Below are 23,911 nucleotides of genomic sequence, written 5' to 3'. Positions count from 1 at the left end.
ATTATCTCCCGTATGTGGATACTCAAAGAGTTCGAAAGCAATGGTGCGTTTCATCATTTCCCACGATGACGGGTCTACCCAATGAGCGGTGACACAAAGATAAGATTCGGGTAGACCGTGTGGAGCCGACCAAACATCACTAGTTAAGTTTATTCCCGTATTTATATTTTCAAAATATGCAATTAGTACCTCTTTGGCCTTCTTCCACAATTTTAAACAATAACGTTTAAGAGTATGACGACTTACGTGAGTGTATTGTGGTTGAAGCGTATCTCGAATCATGGCGGTTAAGCGAGGGTTGTCGAAGTGGCTAAACGGAAAAGCTTCTTGAATCACAAACTTCGCCATACGATCTTGAACTCGATCAATTTGGTATGTAAATATTCCGCCTTCACTATCCATTTGCGTTTGTTGCGAATCGACGTCTTTTTCAACGCCTTGCAATACGGTTTTTCGATGTGTTTCTTCAAATTTGAATTCGAAAGTGGGTTTAAATAAATCCCACAAAACTTGCACCGAGCCTTCAATGAATGGTCACTCAATTCAACCAAATCCCAATTGCACCAAATCTCTTGATTACGATTATGAGGTACAATACGAACGAAACTTGGTTCGACGTTGGAACCTTGACCAACCGATGATTGTGAGGCAGCCATAACAACAAATATGAATATAGAAGAAGAGAAAACAAGAGATTAGAGAACTCAAAACGTTGTAATAGCGTTTTTTTGTATTTTTTTGCGTTCGGGTTTACGTTTTGAGTGTTGTGATGAACCCATGACACCAAATACCTATTTATACTAGTAGTGGGGTGCTTGGGGGAGCCAAAAAACGGCTATTTTTGACCCCAACGGTCAAAAAACGGCCAAAAAAACGATTTCCAACGGCTATATTCGATCCAACGGCTAGAACCGGTTAGGAACCGGTTCCGGATGGTTCGGTTCCAGAACCGGTTCCGGTTCCTACCCGCCCCCACTCAGAAATGCAAGAACCGGTCACGGATCATCGGGTTGAATCAGATAGGGTCCGGTTCCTAAAAAAACAGGTAGGAACCGGTTCGGGTCCACCGGTTCGGTTCCAGGAACCGGTTTCGTTGAACATCCCTAACTGAATTTACAAAACATGGTGTGGTGTACTGTATAGAGTAGTTTATGAGTAAAAACTATCAGTCATTCAACAATGGCATTATGTCGGTTGATGACAATCTAATATAAAGCTTATAACTCGTTGGAAATAAAACAACAATTAGTTATTAGTTACAGATTGAATCATGAAATAATAATCTTTATTGGACTATAATGATATCACCATCATTTGGGATCAAGGTAGTTGGTTAATGCAGCTACTGCCAAGCTGACTTAGTTTTTCAAATCAGCAATTACATTTAAATTCAAAGATACAAACAAAACAAAAAAACGAAAATAACATATTTGGTTCAAGTTGATGCAGACTTGTCTTCCTTCGGCTGTAAATACCTTCATTAAAGAAAATATAAACAAAAAGGACATAAGCAGGGTGTGCGCAACCCAGTAAGCAGAAGTGTAAACAAGCAGAGCCGCTCGTGAGCTACTTGAGATCGGCTCCTTAAAAACTCGAATTGAGCTGAGCTTAAACGAGCTCAAGCCCAAGCTCGAGCTTTTATTAAAGACTCATTTAGAAAACGAGCTTGCGAGCCTACAAATGCTTTTTACATATATATTTTTTATTTAATATATTTATATAATAACTATTATTATATATAAAAATATGATTAAAATAATTAAGTAATATATATTATAAACATACATAAATAAAATAATTAGTAAATAATAAACGAGTGGAGCCCCCCCCCCCCCTAAAACTAAAACGGGCCTAAACGAGCTCAGGCTCAGCTTGGCTCGTTTACACCACTACCGGTAAGAAACTTGATTTTAATAAAGTGTGAGGTGCTCACTAAAGATTATTGTAATTTCATGGGATGATGCACCAAAATCATTATAGTTACCATTAGACAAAAATATTGAAAAAGAAAAGAATTTAATAAAAAGAGAATTAGAGAGCATTTTTGTATCATAAAAGTAGCTTACCCTTGATGTTTTGCCCAACGTGAAAACTGATATAATTGAACGGTTTCATTTGAGGCGTGGCATCCTAGAAGTAAATAGTTACGAGGCTGCACCATCCACGCAAACCTCATGAATAATCCAGAATACACACACATCGCTGCAACAAAAAGTTAGGGGTAAAAGTGTAAAAATTGCCATCTTATTAATTATAAACAATCATTTAAACGAGATAGAGGTAAAAGGGCAAGTTGTGTGGGTGTGGGTTCAGTAACAAGTCAAAATAGATAAGTCGCTGTAAAGGTTTAAAAGAGCTCGGATTTAACAATAAAAACCTCTTAACCAAAAGACCAAAATTATTATTTATATGGCTATTTAGCGTGTCGAATAGATGCGAACATAATTTTGTCAATAAAACAATTTAAGAGATTTTATGCAATAAAATACACGTTGATCAACTCAGTTGACCAATTAATCTTCTTTTTTTTAGCTTTTTTATTTTATCTATTTGACATTTTGAATGGATATCATGATCTTGATAGCCAGATTCATTCAAAATGAGATAGTGGAAAAATGAGCAGGTTGTGCAGGTGAAGTAACAAGTTAAAACAGGTAAAATTATGCTTCGGTCAAATTGTCAACATGGGTTGGGTCAGGACGGTTCAAAACATTTTTACCCATTTTTTATGGCTAAATAAATAGTGTCATATAGGATTCAAAAAGCTATATTATTTCAATAACAAACTGTTTTTACAATACAATAATTTATGAGGTTTTATGCATTAAAAATACACATTGGTTGGTCAAGTTTAGATTCATTTGACCAATTTGACCTATTTTATTTTAACTGTTGGGGTAAGATGGTCATTCAAATGAATGTAGAGTGACAAAATTGGCATGTGTGCATGTTGAAAAACCGGTCAAAAGCTATATTTGTATGGGTCAAAACAGGTAACATCTTTTTGCCCAAAAATACTTTTCTATTGTTAATTAGTGTGTCATATAAGATTAGAAACTATAGTATTATAATAATAACATAAATTTTCTAATTAAATTATTTATAAGGTTTTACACTTTTATGCATTAGAATACATCTTGGTCCTTTTCAACCCGTTAGACCAAGTGGGCTCGTTTGGATTCATCATTCATATCAACTGTCAACGAGTTAAAAGTTGTCACGTCTAATACAAAGGATTACCAACCTGCAGTCATGTTTCCAGATATCATCTCTGGAGGTTTCTGCATGTCCACCAGCCCCTGCAGTATTTTACCAAAAAAAAAATTTATTTAGAATATTCTTGCCTTACAACAACATAGATAAGCTTTAAAGTATCATAAAATTATAGAACACTGTTGTAAAACTACTAATTATATAGTAAAATAGACGTACCGCAACAACAAATCCCCAGTTGGCTACAGGACCCCAGAAATGAGTGGTTTTAGGCCCAACAGGACTGTTCAGAAATGCTCGAAACGAAGCCATATGCTATCTTGTTATTAAAACACCTCTGAAATGATCCATTTATAAAACAAATTTATCAAATAGAGACATACAAATAACCAAAAAATGTCCCTGAACATGATCAAAACTGATGCAATAGCCAGTGATATAAAAGATGGTAAGCATTGAAAAGAAGAAAGAGCATACAGAGCTCTTAGTTTCTTACATGAATCACCTAGATCTCACATATGTGATTATAGAGACAAAGATTTCCTACTTTCGTATATGAAATCATTTACAGCTTACACGAATTCAAAAACAACTTGCAATAGATGTCTATTTGCATATTAAACAGAAAGAAACTCAACACCTTCCAGAATGAATCGTTTCTAGGCTAAAAGAACAACAAATCAAGCTAATTACTAAAGCATGTCATCACCAACCAAACCCTAGAAAACACAATACCTGCAAAATGCATACAGAATCACAGTGAACTGTAGACAAAGTTACAAACAATGGTATATGCACAATCGAATTAGAACAACAAGAAAGTAGATTATCCAAGCTTGCCCTAATATTGGAAATAGCTTGCATCAGATGCTTATTTGCAGATTAAACTTAAACAAACTCATCAGTTTTGATAATAATTAGTTTCTAAGCAGAAAGAAGACAAATAGCAGATCATAATTGATAATCAAATGCGTATAGAATCAATGAGCTGTATGCAAACAGTGAAAGTTGATGCCCTAATTTGATAATCGAATGGCACACATGTAGATGATGATTTTCTAATAATAAAGATCGATTGATTAAATGAAAGTAAAGATGATCGGAGAACAGTGAGTTAAAGTACAGGCTTACCGTCGTTGCCGGAGACTAACAAGTAACACCCGCCGTCTTCTAGTCAGAGGCCACCTACCAACCAGGGAATATCAATATCAATATCAATATGATGTTAGGAGACTCACCACTTAGTTGCAACTTGTTTTCTATTCTACTTACTCTTATTATTAAATAAATGTATATTTGCATCTAGGGCCGTAAACGAACACAAACAGGACCTTGTTCATGCTCGCTCGTTAAGAAAACTAATGTACCGAACGAGGTTTTATTTTCGTGTTCGTTCGTTAAGAACTTTAATTTGTTTACGAACGGTTCACAAACACAAACGAACACAAATAAAATCGGTAGAGCCTAAAGACTGAGACCGATGCATTCATCAATATTAATAATGAAAGCATGTAAACGAATCGAATGAACACGAACAAGGGCATGCTCGTGTTCGTTCATCTAACTTTAAAAGAACACGGACACTTAATCGAACAAATATTTATGTTCATGTTCGTTTATTTAAAAATGGACGTTTATGTTCGTTTGTATAAAATCTAAACGAACATAAATGAACAAAGATAAACGAACATTATGAACAAATGTAAATGAACACAAATATAAACGAACTTAAACGAACACAAATTAACAAATATAAAACCTTTAACCAGATAACCTATCCGAATAATATTTAATTATTTTTTTATTAATGAGGCATTTACATATATCCTTCCCTAAACTCTTTTATTACATATTTCACCAACCATTAAAAATCAATTACATATTTCCCCTTACTGAAACATGTATATTACATATATTCATCCATTTTACAATGTTAATATACTATTTTACCCTTTATTTAAAAAAAAAAACAATTAAAATTACATATAAATTGTTTTTTCTATATTTGTAAGGGAAGTTTTCTTCTTCAATTTGGCAGCCCCCATCTCCGGTGTGAACTCCGATGTAATGCCCCGATCCCGGTACCCTATATTGGATGTTGGATTTACTCATGAACATAGTTTGTTACAGCGGAAGTCTATACAAACTGCAGCGGAAATTTAAACTTTTATAAAATACTTCTAACTTTAACTAGATCTTTAATATGGATAGCCTCGCACGCACCCCAAGCCGGCCACGTCATCAATAATACCTGCATGCATACTAAAAATCAGCTACACGCTGAGTGAGTTCTAACGTTTCTTTCTTTTCATAAAATTTTGACTTATAATTAGATCGCATTCTTTAAACATTCAATATACATATTATTATTCTATGCAAATATTCAATAGGGCTTGCTCCCTACCTTCTTTCTGCTCTATACACTAACATTTACCCATGCTACTAGTATCCATAGCTGGACCATACATTCACACAACGTATATCTATGCATTTAAGGTTATCATGCCATGCAATCGTACTACATATACGCTCATAATTAATACCTACTGTACTTAGTAGCCCTAATTGGACCACCTGTTCATTGTATCCATAACTGGACCACCCATTCATCATAACTAGACCACCTATTCATTGTATCCATAACTGGACCACCTATTCATTGTATCCATAACTGGACCATATTATACATATTATTCTAATCAATCAATTCGTGGTATCTATAACTAGACCACATTACTATCACAACACGTGCCCGAACACAGTATAGGCTTTTAGTCCTTTATTGTACTCATGTCTGTGCTTTCCCGTTCGTAGAACTCTGTTGTTTCCTTAAGAATAGCATCTGTCTATCGTGTACGTGTCTGCATACCACTCCCGAGTACTCGTGATGCGGACAGGTATAAGGTACTACGACCCTCCTGATGCCCACATCATGACTTACTCACCTTCGTAATGCATTCTTACTATTAGTAGTTAAAGCATTTTATTACTGATTTACACATTTACTTTCTCTCTTAAAACATAACTCGTCCGTCCTTTATCTTCTTTCTTGAGAATGCATACAGCCCCAGAACGTTTAAGGAAAAAGGGGGCTAGAACTCACCTGGGTCCTGTTTCCTTCGGAATTGAATGTAACACCTTAATCTTGCTTGCCACGGCTAACTGTTTAACAGGTATAGGTGTTAATTATTACTTTTCTGTCTGAGTCTTATCACCTTGGTTAGAAACTAAGCTAACTTAACCAATGGTGCTACTATTTCAGTCGCAACGCATATACGAACCAATCGCATCGCATGGCAAAATCATTCGCATGGAAATCCATTCGCGTGCAAATCATTCGCATGGAAAACAATTCGCATCGCATGGCTATGCGATGCGATTCTATACCGTACGATCAGAATATCTTTTTCTTCGTTTTTACCATTTTAAATCCATATTCTTCAGAGGCCCTTCCTTTAAGCCCGACTTACTTTTCTTTCAAATTTCGTGCAAAATCGACTTCGTTTACTTGTCCTTCTCACGAACCGAACACTACTCGTTTTACCCGAACCTAACAAACTTACCCATTTACTCTCAAGTTCATTACTTTATCAATAATCTTGGCCCAATCTATCATCCTACCGAGTTTCATGCAATTCCATACACAAAAAGTAAGACTTTTTAATAAAACGTACCTATAAGGTTTTATGTTCGAATCACTCGAATAGCCCAAAACCATATCAAACGAACTCCGATTTTGGTGATTCAAGCCGCCATGGAACCGTCTTGCCACGATCTACGAACCCATCAGCTCGCAGTCGCCGGAAAACCCAAACAGTCGTCGGAAATCTTCATTTTTCACTGTTACAGTTTTGCTGATAAAAACTGGACTTCCCGACCTTTGATCGAAGATCTGATCTGTTTATATTCTATGAACACTCAGTTAAAATTTGAGACCGATCCGACGGTTAGATCTCCAGGAATCGTTGGATCTTTGTGGGTTGCTCTATCAAAAACGGGAATTTGGTGGAGAAGGAGGTTGGAGGTTGTAAGATTATAAAATGAGATGGTGGCTATATTTATAGGAAGGGGGTAGGTTTCATGTTTAACTTTTCATCTAATGACACTTTATCCCCTTATACTTTAGATAATTACACTTATCTTCTATAATTCATTTAAACTCGATTCTTTTAAATACCTCATGAAACTTGGGATGTTACAAGTCTACCCGCCTTATAAGAGGTTTCGTCCTCGAAACCTGCTTAGTTATTATAAAAGGAATACTTCATGTATTCATATACCTTCCTGAGCCGTCTTAGCTTCCTGGCTTATCGGTTTATCCTTTGTCTCACAATCATCAAGTGATGCTCATGAGTTTTAACAGTCTTTGGTAGCTCGTCCATGAAGTCCTCGATGGTATACTTCCTTATCCAGCCTTAGCAAGTCCGCATCATTTCCTTAAGCATGCTTTTATTCCTTGTCCTTCATAGTAAAACATTGCACTTACTATCATGACACTTGGCACTGAATGACCCTTCTGTCCAATCACATCCTTTAGCAAATATATTGCTCTCTTACAATCCTTGAGCAAAATCTTGCATAACTTGTCAGATAACTTCTTAAATCACCATTTAATCTTTCTTCCATGTTTAGCTCTTTACTAACACACAGGGTTCATGAGTTGTAGCTGTCCAAGGTAGCTTGATCATGAAGTCCATGTTGATACATCTTCCTTTTCTTGACTAATCAAGTCTCGTCTTGTCCTATGAATCCCTTGTTGTTTGCTGCCGCATATCAAGTATACATCATAGCTATTTACCTTAACCATATTCCTTTCTAGGCATGTCCTAACCTTTATATGGACATTTATAACACTATTCTATCGTTACCATTCTAGATGACTTCTCACTTATGATCACAAGATTATCAATCACAACACCAATCATTCGTTTTAAGATTCATTTCAGATAATCGTAAGTCTATACCATCTCTACGCCTTCCTTACATGTCTTTCCGTCTTCTGCCCCTAGGTTATTGCTAGTGGTCTCTACATAAAAGTCTCAGATACAGAACTACACTCTTTCTAGTGTCCTTATTTCGCATTCGTTATACCACGTAGCCTTATCCTTTCATGCCTTATTCATTTAGGGTACCTTGACAATCACCCTCACTCCCCGATCATCTCTACTTTATCAACATTCGCTTCGCCATTCACGATCCCAGCAAGCTCCCTTATGGAACTAACTATCGCAGGCATACTACATGTTTTAGCTCATGTCAGTTGACATATCTCTGTTTTTTTCATGTTTCTTCCACTTGGATTCCTAATTTGGATAGCCTTTAATGCTTCAGTGAGCTTTGTTGGCATTGAAATGCGAAACAGTCGAGTAACTCCCTTAGTATATTTGATTATAAGCTCCAAGTGTGATCCTTCTTCATTACTTTCTGCAGTTGTAATCCTACTTCTTTTGTATATCATTATGTCACACATTCCTTCAAAAGGTTTCTGGTTGGCACGTGTCCAATCATAGTATCCAGTACGACGTCCTCATGCTCGTCTCTTAGCAACATTCGTCCTATCTTTTCTCTAAGGAAACACAAATATTATCATTCCAGGAATTATTTAGCACATGATTTGTAAGGTAAGTAGTTAATGACAGTGACAAAGTGTAATTAACTCTTTACGTTACTCCTCAGGTACTACATACTTCCCTTTATGATTTCACTTGTGCTAGTTTCTACTACTCAATTATGCAAACATACAATTAACCTACATTCCTATCCCTAGCAATTAAGCTAGCATTCATAACAATTTATTTCATACTACTCATTCTAACTCATGAACTTAGTCATCTACCATAACACATACTTTCTTTCATACATTCTAAATCTCAAATCATTTATATTCTTTTCTACTTGTGAGCTTGCTTGAGTGGCATACGGCTATCCATATTGTCTTTCTTTTTTTGGTCACATTCTCTATTTGAGTCTAAGCATGTAAGGATGCTAAAACCCTCAAACTTCTGCTTTGATACCAACTTGTAAGGCCCCGATCCCGGTGCCCTACATTGGATGTTGGATTTACTCATAAACATAGTTTGTTACAGCGGAAGTCTATACAAACTGCAGCGGAAATTTAAACTTTTATAAAATACTTCTAACTCTAACTAGATCTTCAATATGGATAGCCTTGCACGCACCCCAAGCCGGCCATGTCATCAATAATACCTGCATGCATACTAAAAATCAGCTATACGCTGAGTGAGTTCTAGCATTTCTTTCTTTTCATTTTGACTTATAATTAGATCGCATTCTTTAAACATTCAATATACATATTATTATTCTATGCAAATATTCAATAGGGCTTGCTCCCTATCTTCTTTCTGCTCTATCCACCAAAATTTATCCATGCTACTAGTATCCATAGCTGGACCATACATTCACACAACGTATATCTATGCATTTAAGGTTATCATGCCATGCAATCGTACTACATATACGCTCACAATTAATAGCTACTGTACTTAGTAGCCCTCATTCAACTACCTATTCATTGTATCCATAACTGGACCACCCATTCATCATAACTAGACCACCAATTCATTGTATCCATAATTGGACCACCTATTCGTTGTATCCATAACTGGACCACCTATTCCTTGTATCCATAACTGGACCAACTATTCGTTGTATCCATAACTAGACCACCTATTCATTGTATCCATAACTAGACCACCTATTCATTGTATCTATATCTGGACCACCTAATCATTGTATCCATATCTGGACCATATAATACATATTATTCTAATCAATCAATTCGTGGTATCTATAAGTAGACCACGTTACTATCAAAACAAGTGCCCGAACACAGTATAGGCTTTTAGTCCTTTATTGTACTCGTGTCTGTGCTTTCCCGTTCATAAAACTCTGTTGATTCCTTAAGACGAGCATCTGTCTATCGCGTACGTGTCTGCATACCACTCCCGAGTACTCGTGATGCGGACAGGTATAAGGCACTATGACCTGTGACAACTGCCCGATCCGACCCGACCCAGGTACCCGTTTTCTGATCCGATTCTTCTTTTTATGATTTAAAATTTGTTTATTAATCTTTGTAAATTTAACATTAAATAAATTATATATATATATTCTTATATTACTTACTAATAATAATAATTTCTCTTCCGCCGTCCCGCCTCTTTCTCTCTCTTGTCGCCGTCCTGCCTCTTTTTCTCCCTTGTCGCCGTCCCGCCCATTTGCTTAACCCTTGAGTCTGAACCCCCCCCCCCTTTTCTCTTAACTCCTTGCTTGTCCTTTGGTTCTTCCCGCCTAAGGATGTCTGCGCAGCTCCACGCGCCAGACACCTTACAAGGAAGACTGCGTGAAGACCAGTTGTTCATGCGATACGCGAGGCGAACTGTTCTCGCAGCGCGCTAAGAATTGTAGTTCTTCTCGCAGCGCGCTAAGAACGGTAGTTCTTCCCGCGACGCGCTAAGAATTGTAGTTCTTCTTGCAGCGCGCTAGGAATGGTAGTTCTTCCCGCGACGCGCTAAGGATTTGTAGTTCTTCCCGCGGCGCGCTAAGAATGGTAGTTCTTCCCGCGGCGCGCTAAGGATCTTAGTTCTTCCCGCGGCGCGCTGTGGATTGTTCTCTGTCTGCCTTCGCCCTTGCGCGCGCGCTAAACCTTAAGTCTTTTCTTCTGTTTAGGTCAGCCTGTATTCTTTTGAGATATCTTATCTTTTGTTTGAGCTCTTTAGGTCAGTTCCGACATCTGTCCGAAAAGCCACTTTCGGCGCAGCATGCGCACCAATCCTATTGGTTGACAGAAAAAGTGACTGACATTATCTTTTGAAATCTCTTTTTGTATGCTTTGACCAGTACCTTTATCTGACTCCTCCTATGCTTTGACCTGTAATCTGTCAGCTTTTCCCCCATCCCCTGCAGCTGCCGGCATATCTTGGATATCTTTTGCTTTTGGAATCTTTTGCCTTTTGATATCTTTTGTCTGATTTGAGAAGATCTTTTTCCTCTTTTTTTAGGGATTGTGTTCCCTAGGGTTTCCCTATATATAATACTATTTTCTTGTTATTTAACACTACACACACAAACACTTAAACTCTCCTTGCCCTCTGCCGTTGTTCCTCAGCCGCCTCCTCTCTCTGCCTTCGTCTTTTCTCTTGTCCTGCCCAGATTTCCGGTAATATATAATATATAATAATTTGTTAAGGATACATATTACTATGCTAACATATATTCAAGGCATAAAACAAATCATTAAACCAATAAACTTTTATTTATAGGGTAACTTGTGCTTGTTTCTTGCATTATCTTTCAACACACCTTTTTCAGGTGAGTAATCTCGTACTTAATCCCTTTTTATTTTTAATGTTTTGGGATGTTCATGTGTTCGTACAAACTTGAGTCTTAAACTTGTTTATGAACTTTTGTCGCGCAAAACCCCATGTGTTATGGACGTAGACTTGGCTGTTTATTTGTATGTGTGGATCATTAACCGTCTTGTCGGCCTATTCCGCAGTTTTCATGGATCCATTAGATGAACACGGGAGAACTATCGTTTATGATTTCTCTTTTGTTTACACTTGCACAGTTTTCTTGTTTTTGTGCTCAATTGGGAGCACGGATTGAACTATGAGCTATGATCTAAGGCTTGATCCCGATCTGATTACACCCTTGTTGAACACCAGTTATACACATGATGCGCGCAGATATTGTTATCTATTTATATGTATTACACTTGATTTCTCACCGACACGCAAGTGTTGACGTTTTATTTTAACACATGTTTAGGTTTGCTGTAGCAGCTTTTGGGAATCTCTTGGACGCGTAGGATGTTTTCTTTTCGTTTGGACCTAGATTAAAATGTAACAAGACATATTATGTTATTTGAATATTTTAAGTTATGATATGATTTATGTTACTTTATGTCATGTTCTGCGCTCGCGCAATGAAATGTATTTATTAAATATTGACACCCAAATAGTGTCGCGAGTAATGAAACAATACGTGGCGCCCCGATGTATAATCCGCCATCGGTCGGGGTGTTACAGATTGGTATCAGAGCTCCGTGACTTTAGGATAGGTGGTTAGACGTAACGACCTAGAATACCTAAGAGTCCCTTCTCGCGCTTGAGAAATATCTCATGTTTGCGCGCTAATTGTTAATTACTCGATATTTATAAAATATGCTTGCGTATATGCAGCACATGATTTCGTGATTTATTCGCGATCTTTCGATTTTTATTGTTAAATTTCAATCTATTTCTTTACTTACATATTCGTTTGTTGTGGGGATTGAAAATCCGAGAAGTCATGGTGGTACATGAATAGTTGATTTTCAATTACCATTAACTTTATGTTTTAAATTGAAGATTTGAAAAGTCATGGTGATACATGAATTGTCAATCTCCAATATTCATTTGCTCGATATTTTAAATTGAAGATTTGAAAAGTCATGGTGATACATGAATCGTCAACCTTCAATGCTCGTTTACTCGATATTTTAAATTGAGAATTCGGAAAGTCATGGTGATGCATGAATTGTCGATTTTCAATTCGAATTTATTACCTGTGTTAAGTTTGCATTTAAATTCATATTTTACTTCAAAATTTGATAGCATTTAACTCCGCGAAACAAGCTTTAGGACGATATACTTTGCGCTAAAACGATTTCCCATACCAAGATATTAACAAAAATTAAAACTTTTATAGAATGCCTCCGCTATCTCGCCGATTTCAGAGGAGAGAAGCCTCTCGCAGACGTAGGCAGCAACGTTCCCAGGAAATGGCCGCCGCGATAGCCCGAGCCTTAAACCAAAATAATCCCAACCCCTCCGGATACAATATTAAATCCTTTAATGCGGGTAACCCTCCGAAATTCACAGGACTTGAAGGAGCCACCGTAATGCTCCAGTGGCTCGAGAAAATTGAAAACACTTTCCTCCATACCCAATGCCCTCCAGACCGACGAACCTTATACGCCTCAAGTGTCCTAGAATCAAGGGCGCTTACTTGGTGGAATGGAGTAGCTCACGCGCGTGGCGCAGAGGCTGCTTCTAGCATGCTATGGGAGGAATTCAAGGAACTGTTGACTAGAGAGTTCTGCCCTCCCAACGAAATTAAGCGCCTTGAGGAGGAATTTTGGAACTTGAAGCAATACAGTGGCGAAGCGCGCGAGTACGCTATGCGCTTCCATGAACTAAGTTTGCTTGTCCCACACTTAGTTACCCCTTCCCGCCGAGCCATCGAGAAGTTTCTTGGGGGTCTTCCCATGGAAATTCAAGATTCCGTATGGGCCAGGAACACAGCAACCCTCTCTGACGCCATCGAGTTGGCCGCTGTGCTCAGCGACAACCATGTCAGGGCAGGAACCCTGTTCCTGCGGGGAGCAGAAAAGATCAAACCCACCAAGACTGTCCCAGAACCAACAGAAACCAAGCCAGAACCCTCAAACCGTAACAACCTCAAGCGCAGGCGCAAAGCCTATGGGCTTACCAACCCACCCATTGTCCAGCAACCCGCCTACCAACCTCTAGTACACGCTCCTAACCCACTGTCAACTTACCCAACACCCCCTGTAGTCCATAACTATGCCTTAACCAATCCAGCACTCCCTGCCCCGCCAACTAAGAAACCCTACACAGGAAACCAACCCTTTTGCCCAACCTGTAGACTTCACCACCCACCTCAAGTTCCGTGTCGACTTTGTCACCGATGTGGCCGCGCTGGTCACAATGCGGAAAACTGTAGAGTCCTTCCCTCCAACCCAATTGCGCAAACACCACCAACCTACCTGCAGAACCCACAACCAACATACCCTAATCCACGACCCAGGTCGTGCTATAACTGCGGTGATCCCAGTCATTTCTGGAACGCGTGCCCGAGACTACAAGTTCAAATTACCCAAGCTAATCCGGTTAACCAAATTTCGAACCAAGTGGCGCGCGGCCGAGCTTTTAATATAACCGCGCACCAAGCGCAAGCGAATAATGACGTGGTTAATGGTACATTTTTACTTAACGGACAATATGCATCTGTACTTTTTGATACTGGCGCCGATAGAAGTTTTATTTCTCGCGCATTTGAACAAAAACTCGCGCGACAGCGAGTAAACTTAAGCGAAAACTTTTCAGTTGAATTGGCTAATGGTGAAACTATTTTAATAAACTCCGTGATCAAAGATTGCACGCTTAACCTTAACGAACACGATTTTCTAATCGACCTCATTCCCATGCCGCTTGGAAGTTTTGATGTTATTATCGGTATGGACTGGCTCTCGCAAAATCGCGCCGAAGTTATCTGCGCCAAGAAGTTGATTCGCATTCCTCGGGAGAATGGTGGAAATCTTCATATCTACGGCGAGAAACCCTCTAACGGTCTTAAACTTATGTCATGCTCTGAAGCCCGAAGACTTTTGCGGAAGAAATGTGTTGCATTCTTAGCCCATGTGGTCAAACCCGATGAAGGAAAGAAGAAACTTTCTGAAATCCCCATCGTGCGTGACTTTCCTGATGTCTTTCCCGATGATCTTTCTGGTTTACCTCCCGCTCGGGAAGTCGAGTTTCGTGTTGATCTTGTCCCTGGTGCTTCCCCCGTAGCCAAATCTCCTTATCGACTTGCACCCGCTGAAATGCAAGAATTGGCAAGTCAACTTCAAGAGTTGACCGATAAAGGATTCATTCGCCCTAGCTCTTCGCCATGGGGTGCTCCGGTGTTGTTCGTTAAAAAGAAAGACGGTTCGTTTCGCATGTGTATCGATTATCGCGAGCTGAACAAGCTCACCATTAAGAACCGGTATCCCTTACCGCGTATTGACGACCTCTTTGACCAACTCCAAGGTGCCTCTTGTTTCTCCAAAATCGATCTCCGTTCTGGCTATCACCAGTTGCGTATCCGCGAAGAGGATATTCCCAAGACTGCTTTTCGAACCCGCTATGGTCATTTTGAATTCTTGGTCATGCCCTTCGGTTTAACCAACGCACCCGCTGTTTTCATGGATCTAATGAACCGGGTGTGTAGGCCTTTCTTGGACCGATTCGTGATCGTGTTTATCGATGACGTTTTGGTGTATTCCAAAACCAAGGCCGAGCATGAGCAACATCTTCGGTTGGTGTTGCAAAAGCTTCGAACCGAGCAACTCTTTGCCAAACTCTCCAAGTGTGAATTTTGGTCGGATGAAGTACAGTTTCTTGGTCATGTTGTAAACAAGATGGGTATTCATGTTGACCCATCCAAGATTGAAGCAATCAAGAACTGGATTACACCATCCACTCCTACCGAAATCCGTTCCTTTTTGGGCTTAGCTGGTTACTACCGGCGATTTATTTCGAACTTCTCAAAGATCGCTTTGCCTTTAACAGCTTTAACGCACAAAGGCAAACCGTATCTTTGGGGCTCTAAGCAAGAAGAAGCTTTTCAAACGCTCAAGCAATTGTTGTGTGAAGCTCCTGTTCTAGCGTTACCTGAGGGTACTGATGATTTTGTCGTGTATTGCGATGCCTCCAACCAAGGTCTCGGTTGTGTACTTATGCAACGAGGCAAGGTTATCGCTTACGCGTCTAGGAACTTAAAATTCATGAAAAGAATTATACGACTCACGATCTCGAACTTGGTGCAGTTGTATTTGCCTTAAAAATCTGGAGACACTACCTCTATGGGACTAAGTGCATCATCTACACCGACCATAAAAGCCTTCAGCACATTTTTGATCAAAAGGAACTTAACATGAGACAACGCCGATGGAACGAACTCATTAGCGATTACGATTGTGAGATCCGGTATCACCCTGGTAAGGCTAATGTGGTAGCCGATGCGCTCAGCCGGAAACCCAGCCAACTTAACTGCATCTTGCCGCGCCTGCAGGTTCGCTTCGCGCCGATTCAAAGCAATCTTGAATCACGCATTCGTGACGCGCAGCGCGCATCCATCAGCAATGGCAACCTTCGCGCCGAGTTAGCGTGTGGCGCGGAAGCGCATTTTGTTCCTAATCTGAGTGGAATTCTCTGCTATCTCAATCGCATCTGGATCCCCAATGATGAGAATCTTCGCTCTGTCCTACTGAGTGAAGCGCACAAATCTCGGTATTCTGTTCATCCTGGTGCTGACAAAATGTACAAAGATTTACGCCTTTCTTATTGGTGGCCTGGTATGAAAAAGGATATTGCTGTGTTCGTAGCTAAATGCCTAACTTGTTCTAAGGTAAAAGCTGAACATCAACGCCCATCTGGTTTGCTCGAACAACCAGAAATTCCTATGTGGAAATGGGAAAGTATAGCAATGGACTTTATCACCAAGTTACCCTTGACCGCAAGCAAACATGATAGCATTTGGGTAATAGTGGATCGATTGACCAAGTCTGCCCACTTTCTGCCCATTCGTGAAACCTACCGTGTTGAACAACTTGCGCATCTTTATGTCAAGGAAATTGTCTGCCGTCATGGTACTCCCTTGAGCATCATATCCGATCGCGATGGCCGTTTTATATCTCGCTTTTGGAAATCTCTCCAATCTGCGTTAGGAACTCGTTTGGACATGAGTACTGCATATCATCCTCAGACTGACGGACAGTCTGAGCGAACCATCCAAACCCTTGAGGATATGCTTCGATCTTGTGTTCTTGATTTTGGAGGAAATTGGGATTCACACCTACCTCTGATCGAGTTCTCTTATAATAACAGCTATCATTCCAGCATCGGTATGGCCCCATTTGAAGCACTTTACGGTCGAAAGTGCCGTTCACCGATTTGTTGGAACGAAGTGGGTGAAGTTCAAATCACAGGACCCGAACTAGTTCAAGAGACAACCGATAAAATCGCCAAGATCCGTGATCATCTGCTGACTGCCAGAAGCCGACAGAAGAGTTACGCAGATCGCAGGCGAAAGCCTCTCGAATTTCTAGTTGGTGATCTTGTTCTCCTCAAAGTGTCGCCCTGGAAGGGTGTTGTCCGCTTTGGGAAGAAAGGTAAGCTTGCACCTCGTTATGTTGGACCATTCAAGATTCTTGCGAGGGTGGGAAAAGTTGCCTACAAGCTTGACCTACCGCCCGCGCTCAGCAATGTGCATCCAACTTTCCATGTATCCAATCTCAAGAAATGTTTAGCTGACGAGAACCTCCACATACCACTTGATGAAGTTCAAGTTGATGAGTCTATGCATTTCATTGAGAAGCCTGTTGAGATTATGGATCGCGAGGTAAAGCAAACCAAGCGCAGTCGCATCCCTATTGTTAAAGTTCGTTGGCAGTCCAAGCGCGGAGCCGAGTTCACTTGGGAAAGGGAAGATCAGATGAAGATCAAGTACCCGCACCTTTTCTCTGCGCAACCTACTTCGAGATAAATTTCGGGACGAAATTTCTTAAAGTAGGGGAGACTGTGACAACTGCCCGATCCGACCCGACCCAGGTACCCGTTTTCTGATCCGATTCTTCTTTTTATGATTTAAAATTTGTTTATTAATCTTTGTAAATTTAACAATAAATAAATTATATATATATATATTCTTATATTACTTACTAATAATAATAATTTCTCTTCCGCCGTCCCGCCTCTTTCTCTCTCTTGTCGCCGTCCCGCCTCTTTTTCTCCCTTGTCGCCGTCCCGCCCCTTTGCTTAACCCTTGAGTCTGAACCCCCCCCTTTTCTCTTAACTCCTTGCTTGTCCTTTGGTTCTTCCCGCCTAAGGATGTCTGCGCAGCTCCACGCGCCAGACACCTTACAAGGAAGCCTGCGTGAAGACCAGTTGTTCCTGCGATACGCGAGGCGAACTGTTCTCGCAGCGCGCTAAGAATTGTAGTTCTTCTCGCAGCGCGCTAAGAACGGTAGTTCTTCCCGCGACGCGCTAGGAATGGTAGTTCTTCCCGCGACGCGCTAAGGATTTGTAGTTCTTCCCGCGGCGCGCTAAGAATGGTAGTTCTTCCCGCGGCGCGCTAAGGATCTTAGTTCTTCCCGCGGCGCGCTGTGGATTGTTCTCTGTCTGCCTTCGCCCTCGCGCGCGCGCTCGAGTCTTCTCGCGCTAAACCTTAAGTCTTTTCTTCTGTTTAGGTCAGCCTGTATTCTTTTGAGATATCTTATCTTTTGTTTGAGCTCTTTAGGTCAGTTCCGACATCTGTCCGAAAAGCCACTTTCGGCGCAGCATGCGCACCAATCCTATTGGTTGACAGAAAAAGTGACTGACATTATCTTTTGAAATCTCTTTTTGTATGCTTTGACCAGTACCTTTATCTGACTCCTCCTATGCTTTGACCTGTAATCTGTCAGCTTTTCCCCCATCCCCTGCAGCTGCCGGCATATCTTGGATATCTTTTGCTTTTGGAATCTTTTGCCTTTTGATATCTTTTGTCTGATTTGAGAAGATCTTTTTCCTCTTTTTTTAGGGATTGTGTTCCCTAGGGTTTCCCTATATATAATACTATTTTCTTGTTATTTAACACTACACACACAAACACTTAAACTCTCCTTGCCCTCTGCCGTTGTTCCTCAGCCGCCTCCTCTCTCTGCCTTCGTCTTTTCTCTTGTCCTGCCCAGATTTCCGGTAATATATAATATATAATAATTTGTTAAGGATACATATTACTATGCTAACATATATTCAAGGCATAAAACAAATCATTAAACCAATAAACTTTTATTTATAGGGTAACTTGTGCTTGTTTCTTGCATTATCTTTCAACACACCTTTTTCAGGTGAGTAATCTCGTACTTAATCCCTTTTTATTTTTAATGTTTTGGGATGTTCATGTGTTCGTACAAACTTGAGTCTTAAACTTGTTTATGAACTTTTGTCGCGCAAAACCCCATGTGTTATGGACGTAGACTTGGCTGTTTATTTGTATGTGTGGATCATTAACCGTCTTGTCGGCCTATTCCGCAGTTTTCATGGATCCATTAGATGAACACGGGAGAACTATCGTTTATGATTTCTCTTTTGTTTACACTTGCACAGTTTTCTTGTTTTTGTGCTCAATTGGGAGCACGGATTGAACTATGAGCTATGATCTAAGGCTTGATCCCGATCTGATTACACCCTTGTTGAACACCAGTTATACACATGATGCGCGCAGATATTGTTATCTATTTATATGTATTACACTTGATTTCTCACCGACACGCAAGTGTTGACGTTTTATTTTAACACATGTTTAGGTTTGCTGTAGCAGCTTTTGGGAATCTCTTGGACGCGTAGGATGTTTTCTTTTCGTTTGGACCTAGATTAAAATGTAACAAGACATATTATGTTATTTAAATATTTTAAGTTATGATATGATTTATGTTACTTTATGTCATGTTCTGCGCTCGCGCAATGAAATGTATTTATTAAATATTGACACCCAAATAGTGTCGCGAGTAATGAAACAATACGTGGCGCCCCGATGTATAATCCGCCATCGGTCGGGGTGTTACATGACCCTCCTGATGCCCACATCATGACTTACTCACTTTCGTAATGCATTCTTAATATTAGTAGTTAAATCATTTTATTACTGATTTACACATTTACTTTATCTCTTAAAACATAACTCGTCCGTCTTTTATCTTCTTTCTTGAGTATGCATACAGCCCCAGAACATTTAAGGAAAAAGGTGGCTAGAACTCACCTGGGTCCTGTTTCCTTCGGAATTGAATGTAACACCTTTCTCTTGCTGGCCACGGCTAACTGTTTAACAGGTTTAGGTGTTAATTATTACTTTTCTCTCTGAGTCTTATCACCTTAGTTAGAAACTAAGCTAATTTAGCCGATGGTGATACTATTTCAGTCGCAATGCATATACGAACCAATCGCATCGCATGGCAAAACCATTTGCATGTAAACCATTTGCATGGAAACCATTCGCATGGAAATCCATTCGCATGCAAACCATTTGCACGCAAACCATTCGCATGGAAAACAATTCGCATCGCATCGCATCGCATGGCTATGCGATGCGATTCTGTATCGTGCGATCAGAATCTCTTTTTCTTAGTTTTTACCATTTTAAAGCCATATTCTTCCGAGGCCCTTCCTTAAGGCCCGACTTACTTTCCTTTCAAATTTCGTGCAAAAGCGACTTCGTTTACTTGTCCTTCTCACGAACCGAACACTACTCGTTTTACTCGAACATAACAAACTTACCCATTTACTCTCAAGTTCATTACTTTATCAATAATCTTGGCCCAATCTATCATCCTACCGAGTTTCATGCAATTCCATACACAAAAAGTAAGACTTTTTAATAAAACGTACCTATAAGGTTTTATGTTCGAATCACTCGAATAACCCAAAACCATATCAAACGAACTCCGATTTTGGTGATTCAAGCCGCCATGGAACCGTCTTGCCACGATCTACGAACCCATCAGCTCGCAGTCGCCGGAAAACCCAAACAGTCATCGGAAATCTTCATTTTTCACTGTTACGATTTTGCTGATAAAAACTAGACTTCCCGACCTCTAATCGAAGATCCGATCTGTGGAAATCTTCATTTATATTCTATGAACACTCAGTTAAAATTTGAGACCGATCCAACGGTTAGATCTCCGGGAATCGTTGGATCTTTGTGGGTTGCTCTCTCAAAAACGGGAATTTGGTTGAGAAGGACGTTGGAGGTGATAAGATTATAAAATGAGATGGTGGCTATATTTATAGAAAGGGGGTAGGGTTTTATGTTTAACTTTTCATCTAATGACACTCTATCCCCTTATACTTTAGATAATTACACTTATCTTCTACAATTCATTTATACTCGATTCTTTTAAATACCTCTTGAAACTTGGGATGTTACATCCGACAAGGCCTACAACTTCCGACAAGACAATTTTCGATCTTTCTCTCTTTATTTCACTAGACGAGCCATCACACACAACCCGCCACCACCACCACACACAGTCCACCACCACACACAGTCCACCACCATCTCGATTCACTGGTTTGCTCACTTTCATCACCGTTGGTCATCTACAGTCACGATTTACTCGTTTTTTCAGATCTGAATCGACATCGTCGGTGGAGTTAGGTGGAGGAAACAATATATTTCTTCATCTACACACCATTAATCTTATTAATAACCTAATTGAAAGCTTTACAGAAGCGTATGCCATCAATCGAATTGTGTATTTGTTGTAAATTGATGGGTATCAAGTGTTCAACTGGTATAAGTATTTCTACTCGCTGGAAAAGAGGTAAAGAGCGGTGATGGTTTCGACGGTGATGAAGTGGCCGATCGGGAAGTTGCCAGAAGTACGTTGGCCATCGGAGAAGATGATTTAATATACCTTTGTCTTTTATCGTTTATAACAAGTTTAATTTGTTATTGGTTGCAAGAGATATTTTAAATATTTTAAATAGGGGTAAATGAATAATTTGATACAGAAGGGAGAAATATATAATTGTTTGTTTAGGTTTTGGGAAATATGTAATTAGTGATGTTAGGATGGGGATATATGTAAAAATCCCTTTATCAATACATAAACGAACATAAATAAACAAACATAGACGAATAGAAATGAATGTTCATAAACATAAATGAACGAACAAAACACGTGTTCATGTTCGTTCGTTTAATTAAACGAACACAAATTTTTTGTTCATGTTCGTTCATTTATTAAATAAATGAACTTCCCGCGAACGGTTCACGAATAGTTTATCGAACGTTCGGTTCATTTACAGGCCTATTTGCATTGCACATTACCCCCCCCCCCCAATATGTTTTAAGCTATGCAACTATACTCATTAGACAACTCAAATGTAAATTGTCTTTCTAAAACAACAACAATCATATCTTGTAAATCTTACATGTAGCTAGGGAACCGCAAAACCGATCTGAAATCAACAAACTAATTGGGGGATAGGTTGAGTGAAAGAAAAGTGAGGTAGAATCTTTTTAAGTTTCGTTGGGATTACGCACACAGTCACATACCAAGATGATCCTGCGATCAAATACACGTAGGGGCACACAAAAAATAAGAATATTTGTTGTGGTGGTGCTTTAAACGTCAAGTCAAAGTGTCATGTTGTTTTAACTAACATTGTGGTTTAAAGCCCCACAATTTCTTTGTTGAAGCTCCGTTACCACGTTATTATTTTATTGTTTACTGCCCAAGCCTAACGCCCAAGCGCGATGTTAAAACCCTATTAACTACGCCACATCACTTTTATCAGCCGTGTTAAAGTCCGATAACCAGCTGTCTAATAATAAACAAAGGAGACAATAGTAGACATATAACGTCATCATAGTTTTGATTCTTTTGAAGCTTACCAACTAGAAGGACATGTTGTATACGTTATTACATATTCTAAAAAAGGTTTTGATCTAAACTTCTAAGTTTTACCACATCATTTATCATATGTGTTTTACATTTCAACGTTTCCATATCAAATAAGATGAAAATTTTGTATTCTTAAAAAATAAACCTTAATATTTGTACTTGTAAGCAGCTCAATTTAATATTTTATTGAGCTAATTTTAAATAACTAATTGACTTGTTCAACCTTTTTTTAAAATATAAAAAAAAAAAATTTGAATATGTAGTTGTTTTTTTCCCCTTAACGTTCTAGTATAAATTTCATAGAAAACGGAGTTATATTCCCAATACAATAACTTTTTTTTGTTATCGTAAGCTATAACGAGTGTCGGCACCATAACAAATCAAATCAATATTATCTGAACAACATCGATATCGGTATTATCAAAGCCGATACTCATATTTGCGTATGGCTTTCGATTGATATAAAACACTAAACGTGTGTCGAAACTCTCTTGGACATATCACAACTTTATTTTTTAGGTTTTCTCTTTCGATTGCTATACCGAGCGCCGATACCGTATCAATACTTTAATAAACTGAATCAATTCCAACACTTTACTGTCAGGATCTTCACTTTACACAGAGTGATGGTATCGTCCTGAAACCAAACTGATATCAACCAAATTTGCGCTAGTTAACGTAATAATGTATTCCATTGGTTTAGTTTGAGTTTATTCTTGAAGTTGGGTGTCGTGACAAAAGAAATATGTTTAGGGGGTGTTTGGTAGAGGGAATTGAGGGGTGAGAAATGGAATTGGAAAGAATTCTCTTGTTTGTTTATGAAAGAAAGATGTGAGAAATGGAAATAAACCATTTCCATTTCTCTGATTTTGTTTCTCTACAAAAAGCGGAGAATTGATTTCTAGGGTTTCATTTCTCCCATTTTCCTCCTTTTCATTTCTCCTATTTTCCTCCTTCAGCAAGGATAGCACCGCAACCCAATTGCCTCCTGTTAATCGTTATCTCTACAGTCACTCACCAATCGGTTGCAACATTCACCTATTCCTTCAATAACCTTATCTAAGCTACGAATTAAAGGTTAGTAGTTCCGACCTTATTTAAAGCTTAACCATGGAGATGATTGGAACGAAGGAGCCAAGGTATAGGGGATTTTTTTTACCATTTTTGGTCCGTGTAGCTTTAGATCTAGGGTTTCATCTGCTAAGATCCATAATGATGGATTCGTAAGTCGCTTGAAACTTTAACCTATTTTTTTCTTAGATCCACCTTCGATTGCCTCCTGGGAGTTTTCTTTGCGCATGCTTGAGGGCTTAGGTAACAAACAAATTCATCTATTTTTAATATAAATTGTTGAGTAATAACATTCATTTTTTTCTTGGAATGTTTAATGATATATAATATTATTCTGTCATGCTATTTGTTTAAATTTCCATTGATTGATTTTTATTTTTATGCTATAGT

General features: G+C 39.1%; 1 protein-coding gene across 2 annotated transcripts; it reads right to left on the bottom strand.

Moving 5' to 3' along the window:
* Positions 1 to 1,283: 1,283 nt before the first annotated feature.
* Positions 1,284 to 3,577, bottom strand: LOC143563086 (mitochondrial pyruvate carrier 1-like). 2 transcript variants are annotated; one of them, XM_077050712.1, is made up of 4 exons: positions 3,433 to 3,577; positions 3,245 to 3,299; positions 2,067 to 2,202; positions 1,284 to 1,475 (listed from the first exon to the last, which is right to left on the bottom strand). In XM_077050712.1, the coding sequence occupies exons 1-4, from the start codon at positions 3,523 to 3,525 to the stop codon at positions 1,436 to 1,438; spliced, it is 324 nt and encodes a 107-aa protein (XP_076906827.1). In that variant the 5' UTR covers positions 3,526 to 3,577; the 3' UTR covers positions 1,284 to 1,435. The 2 variants fall into 2 exon arrangements, with proteins under 2 accessions (XP_076906827.1, XP_076906828.1); XM_077050713.1 differs by lacking the exon at positions 1,284 to 1,475 and having other exon boundaries at positions 2,063 to 2,202.
* Positions 3,578 to 23,911: the final 20,334 nt, after the last annotated feature.

The sequence above is a fragment of the Bidens hawaiensis genome, unplaced genomic scaffold (assembly GCF_021521415.1).
Source record: "Bidens hawaiensis isolate Kalapana, Puna unplaced genomic scaffold, B.hawaiensis_p1.1 tig00021268_1, whole genome shotgun sequence".
Taxonomy (NCBI): domain Eukaryota; kingdom Viridiplantae; phylum Streptophyta; class Magnoliopsida; order Asterales; family Asteraceae; genus Bidens; species Bidens hawaiensis.
Note: the sequence above shows the minus strand (reverse complement) of the source record. Positions and strands in the feature narration are given on the sequence as shown.

Excerpts from the sequence above, each read along its gene's own strand:
- LOC143563086 (XM_077050712.1), bottom strand. The coding sequence starts at position 3,525 with ATGGCTTCGTTTCGAGCATTTCTGAACAGTCCTGTTGGGCCTAAAACC. Across the intron at positions 2,203-3,244 it reads ATCTGGAAACATGACTGCAG|CGATGTGTGTGTATTCTGGA; the intron begins GTTGGTAATCCT and ends TTTTTGTTGCAG. Across the intron at positions 1,476-2,066 it reads CGTTGGGCAAAACATCAAGG|GTATTTACAGCCGAAGGAAG; the intron begins GTAAGCTACTTT and ends TCTTTAATGAAG.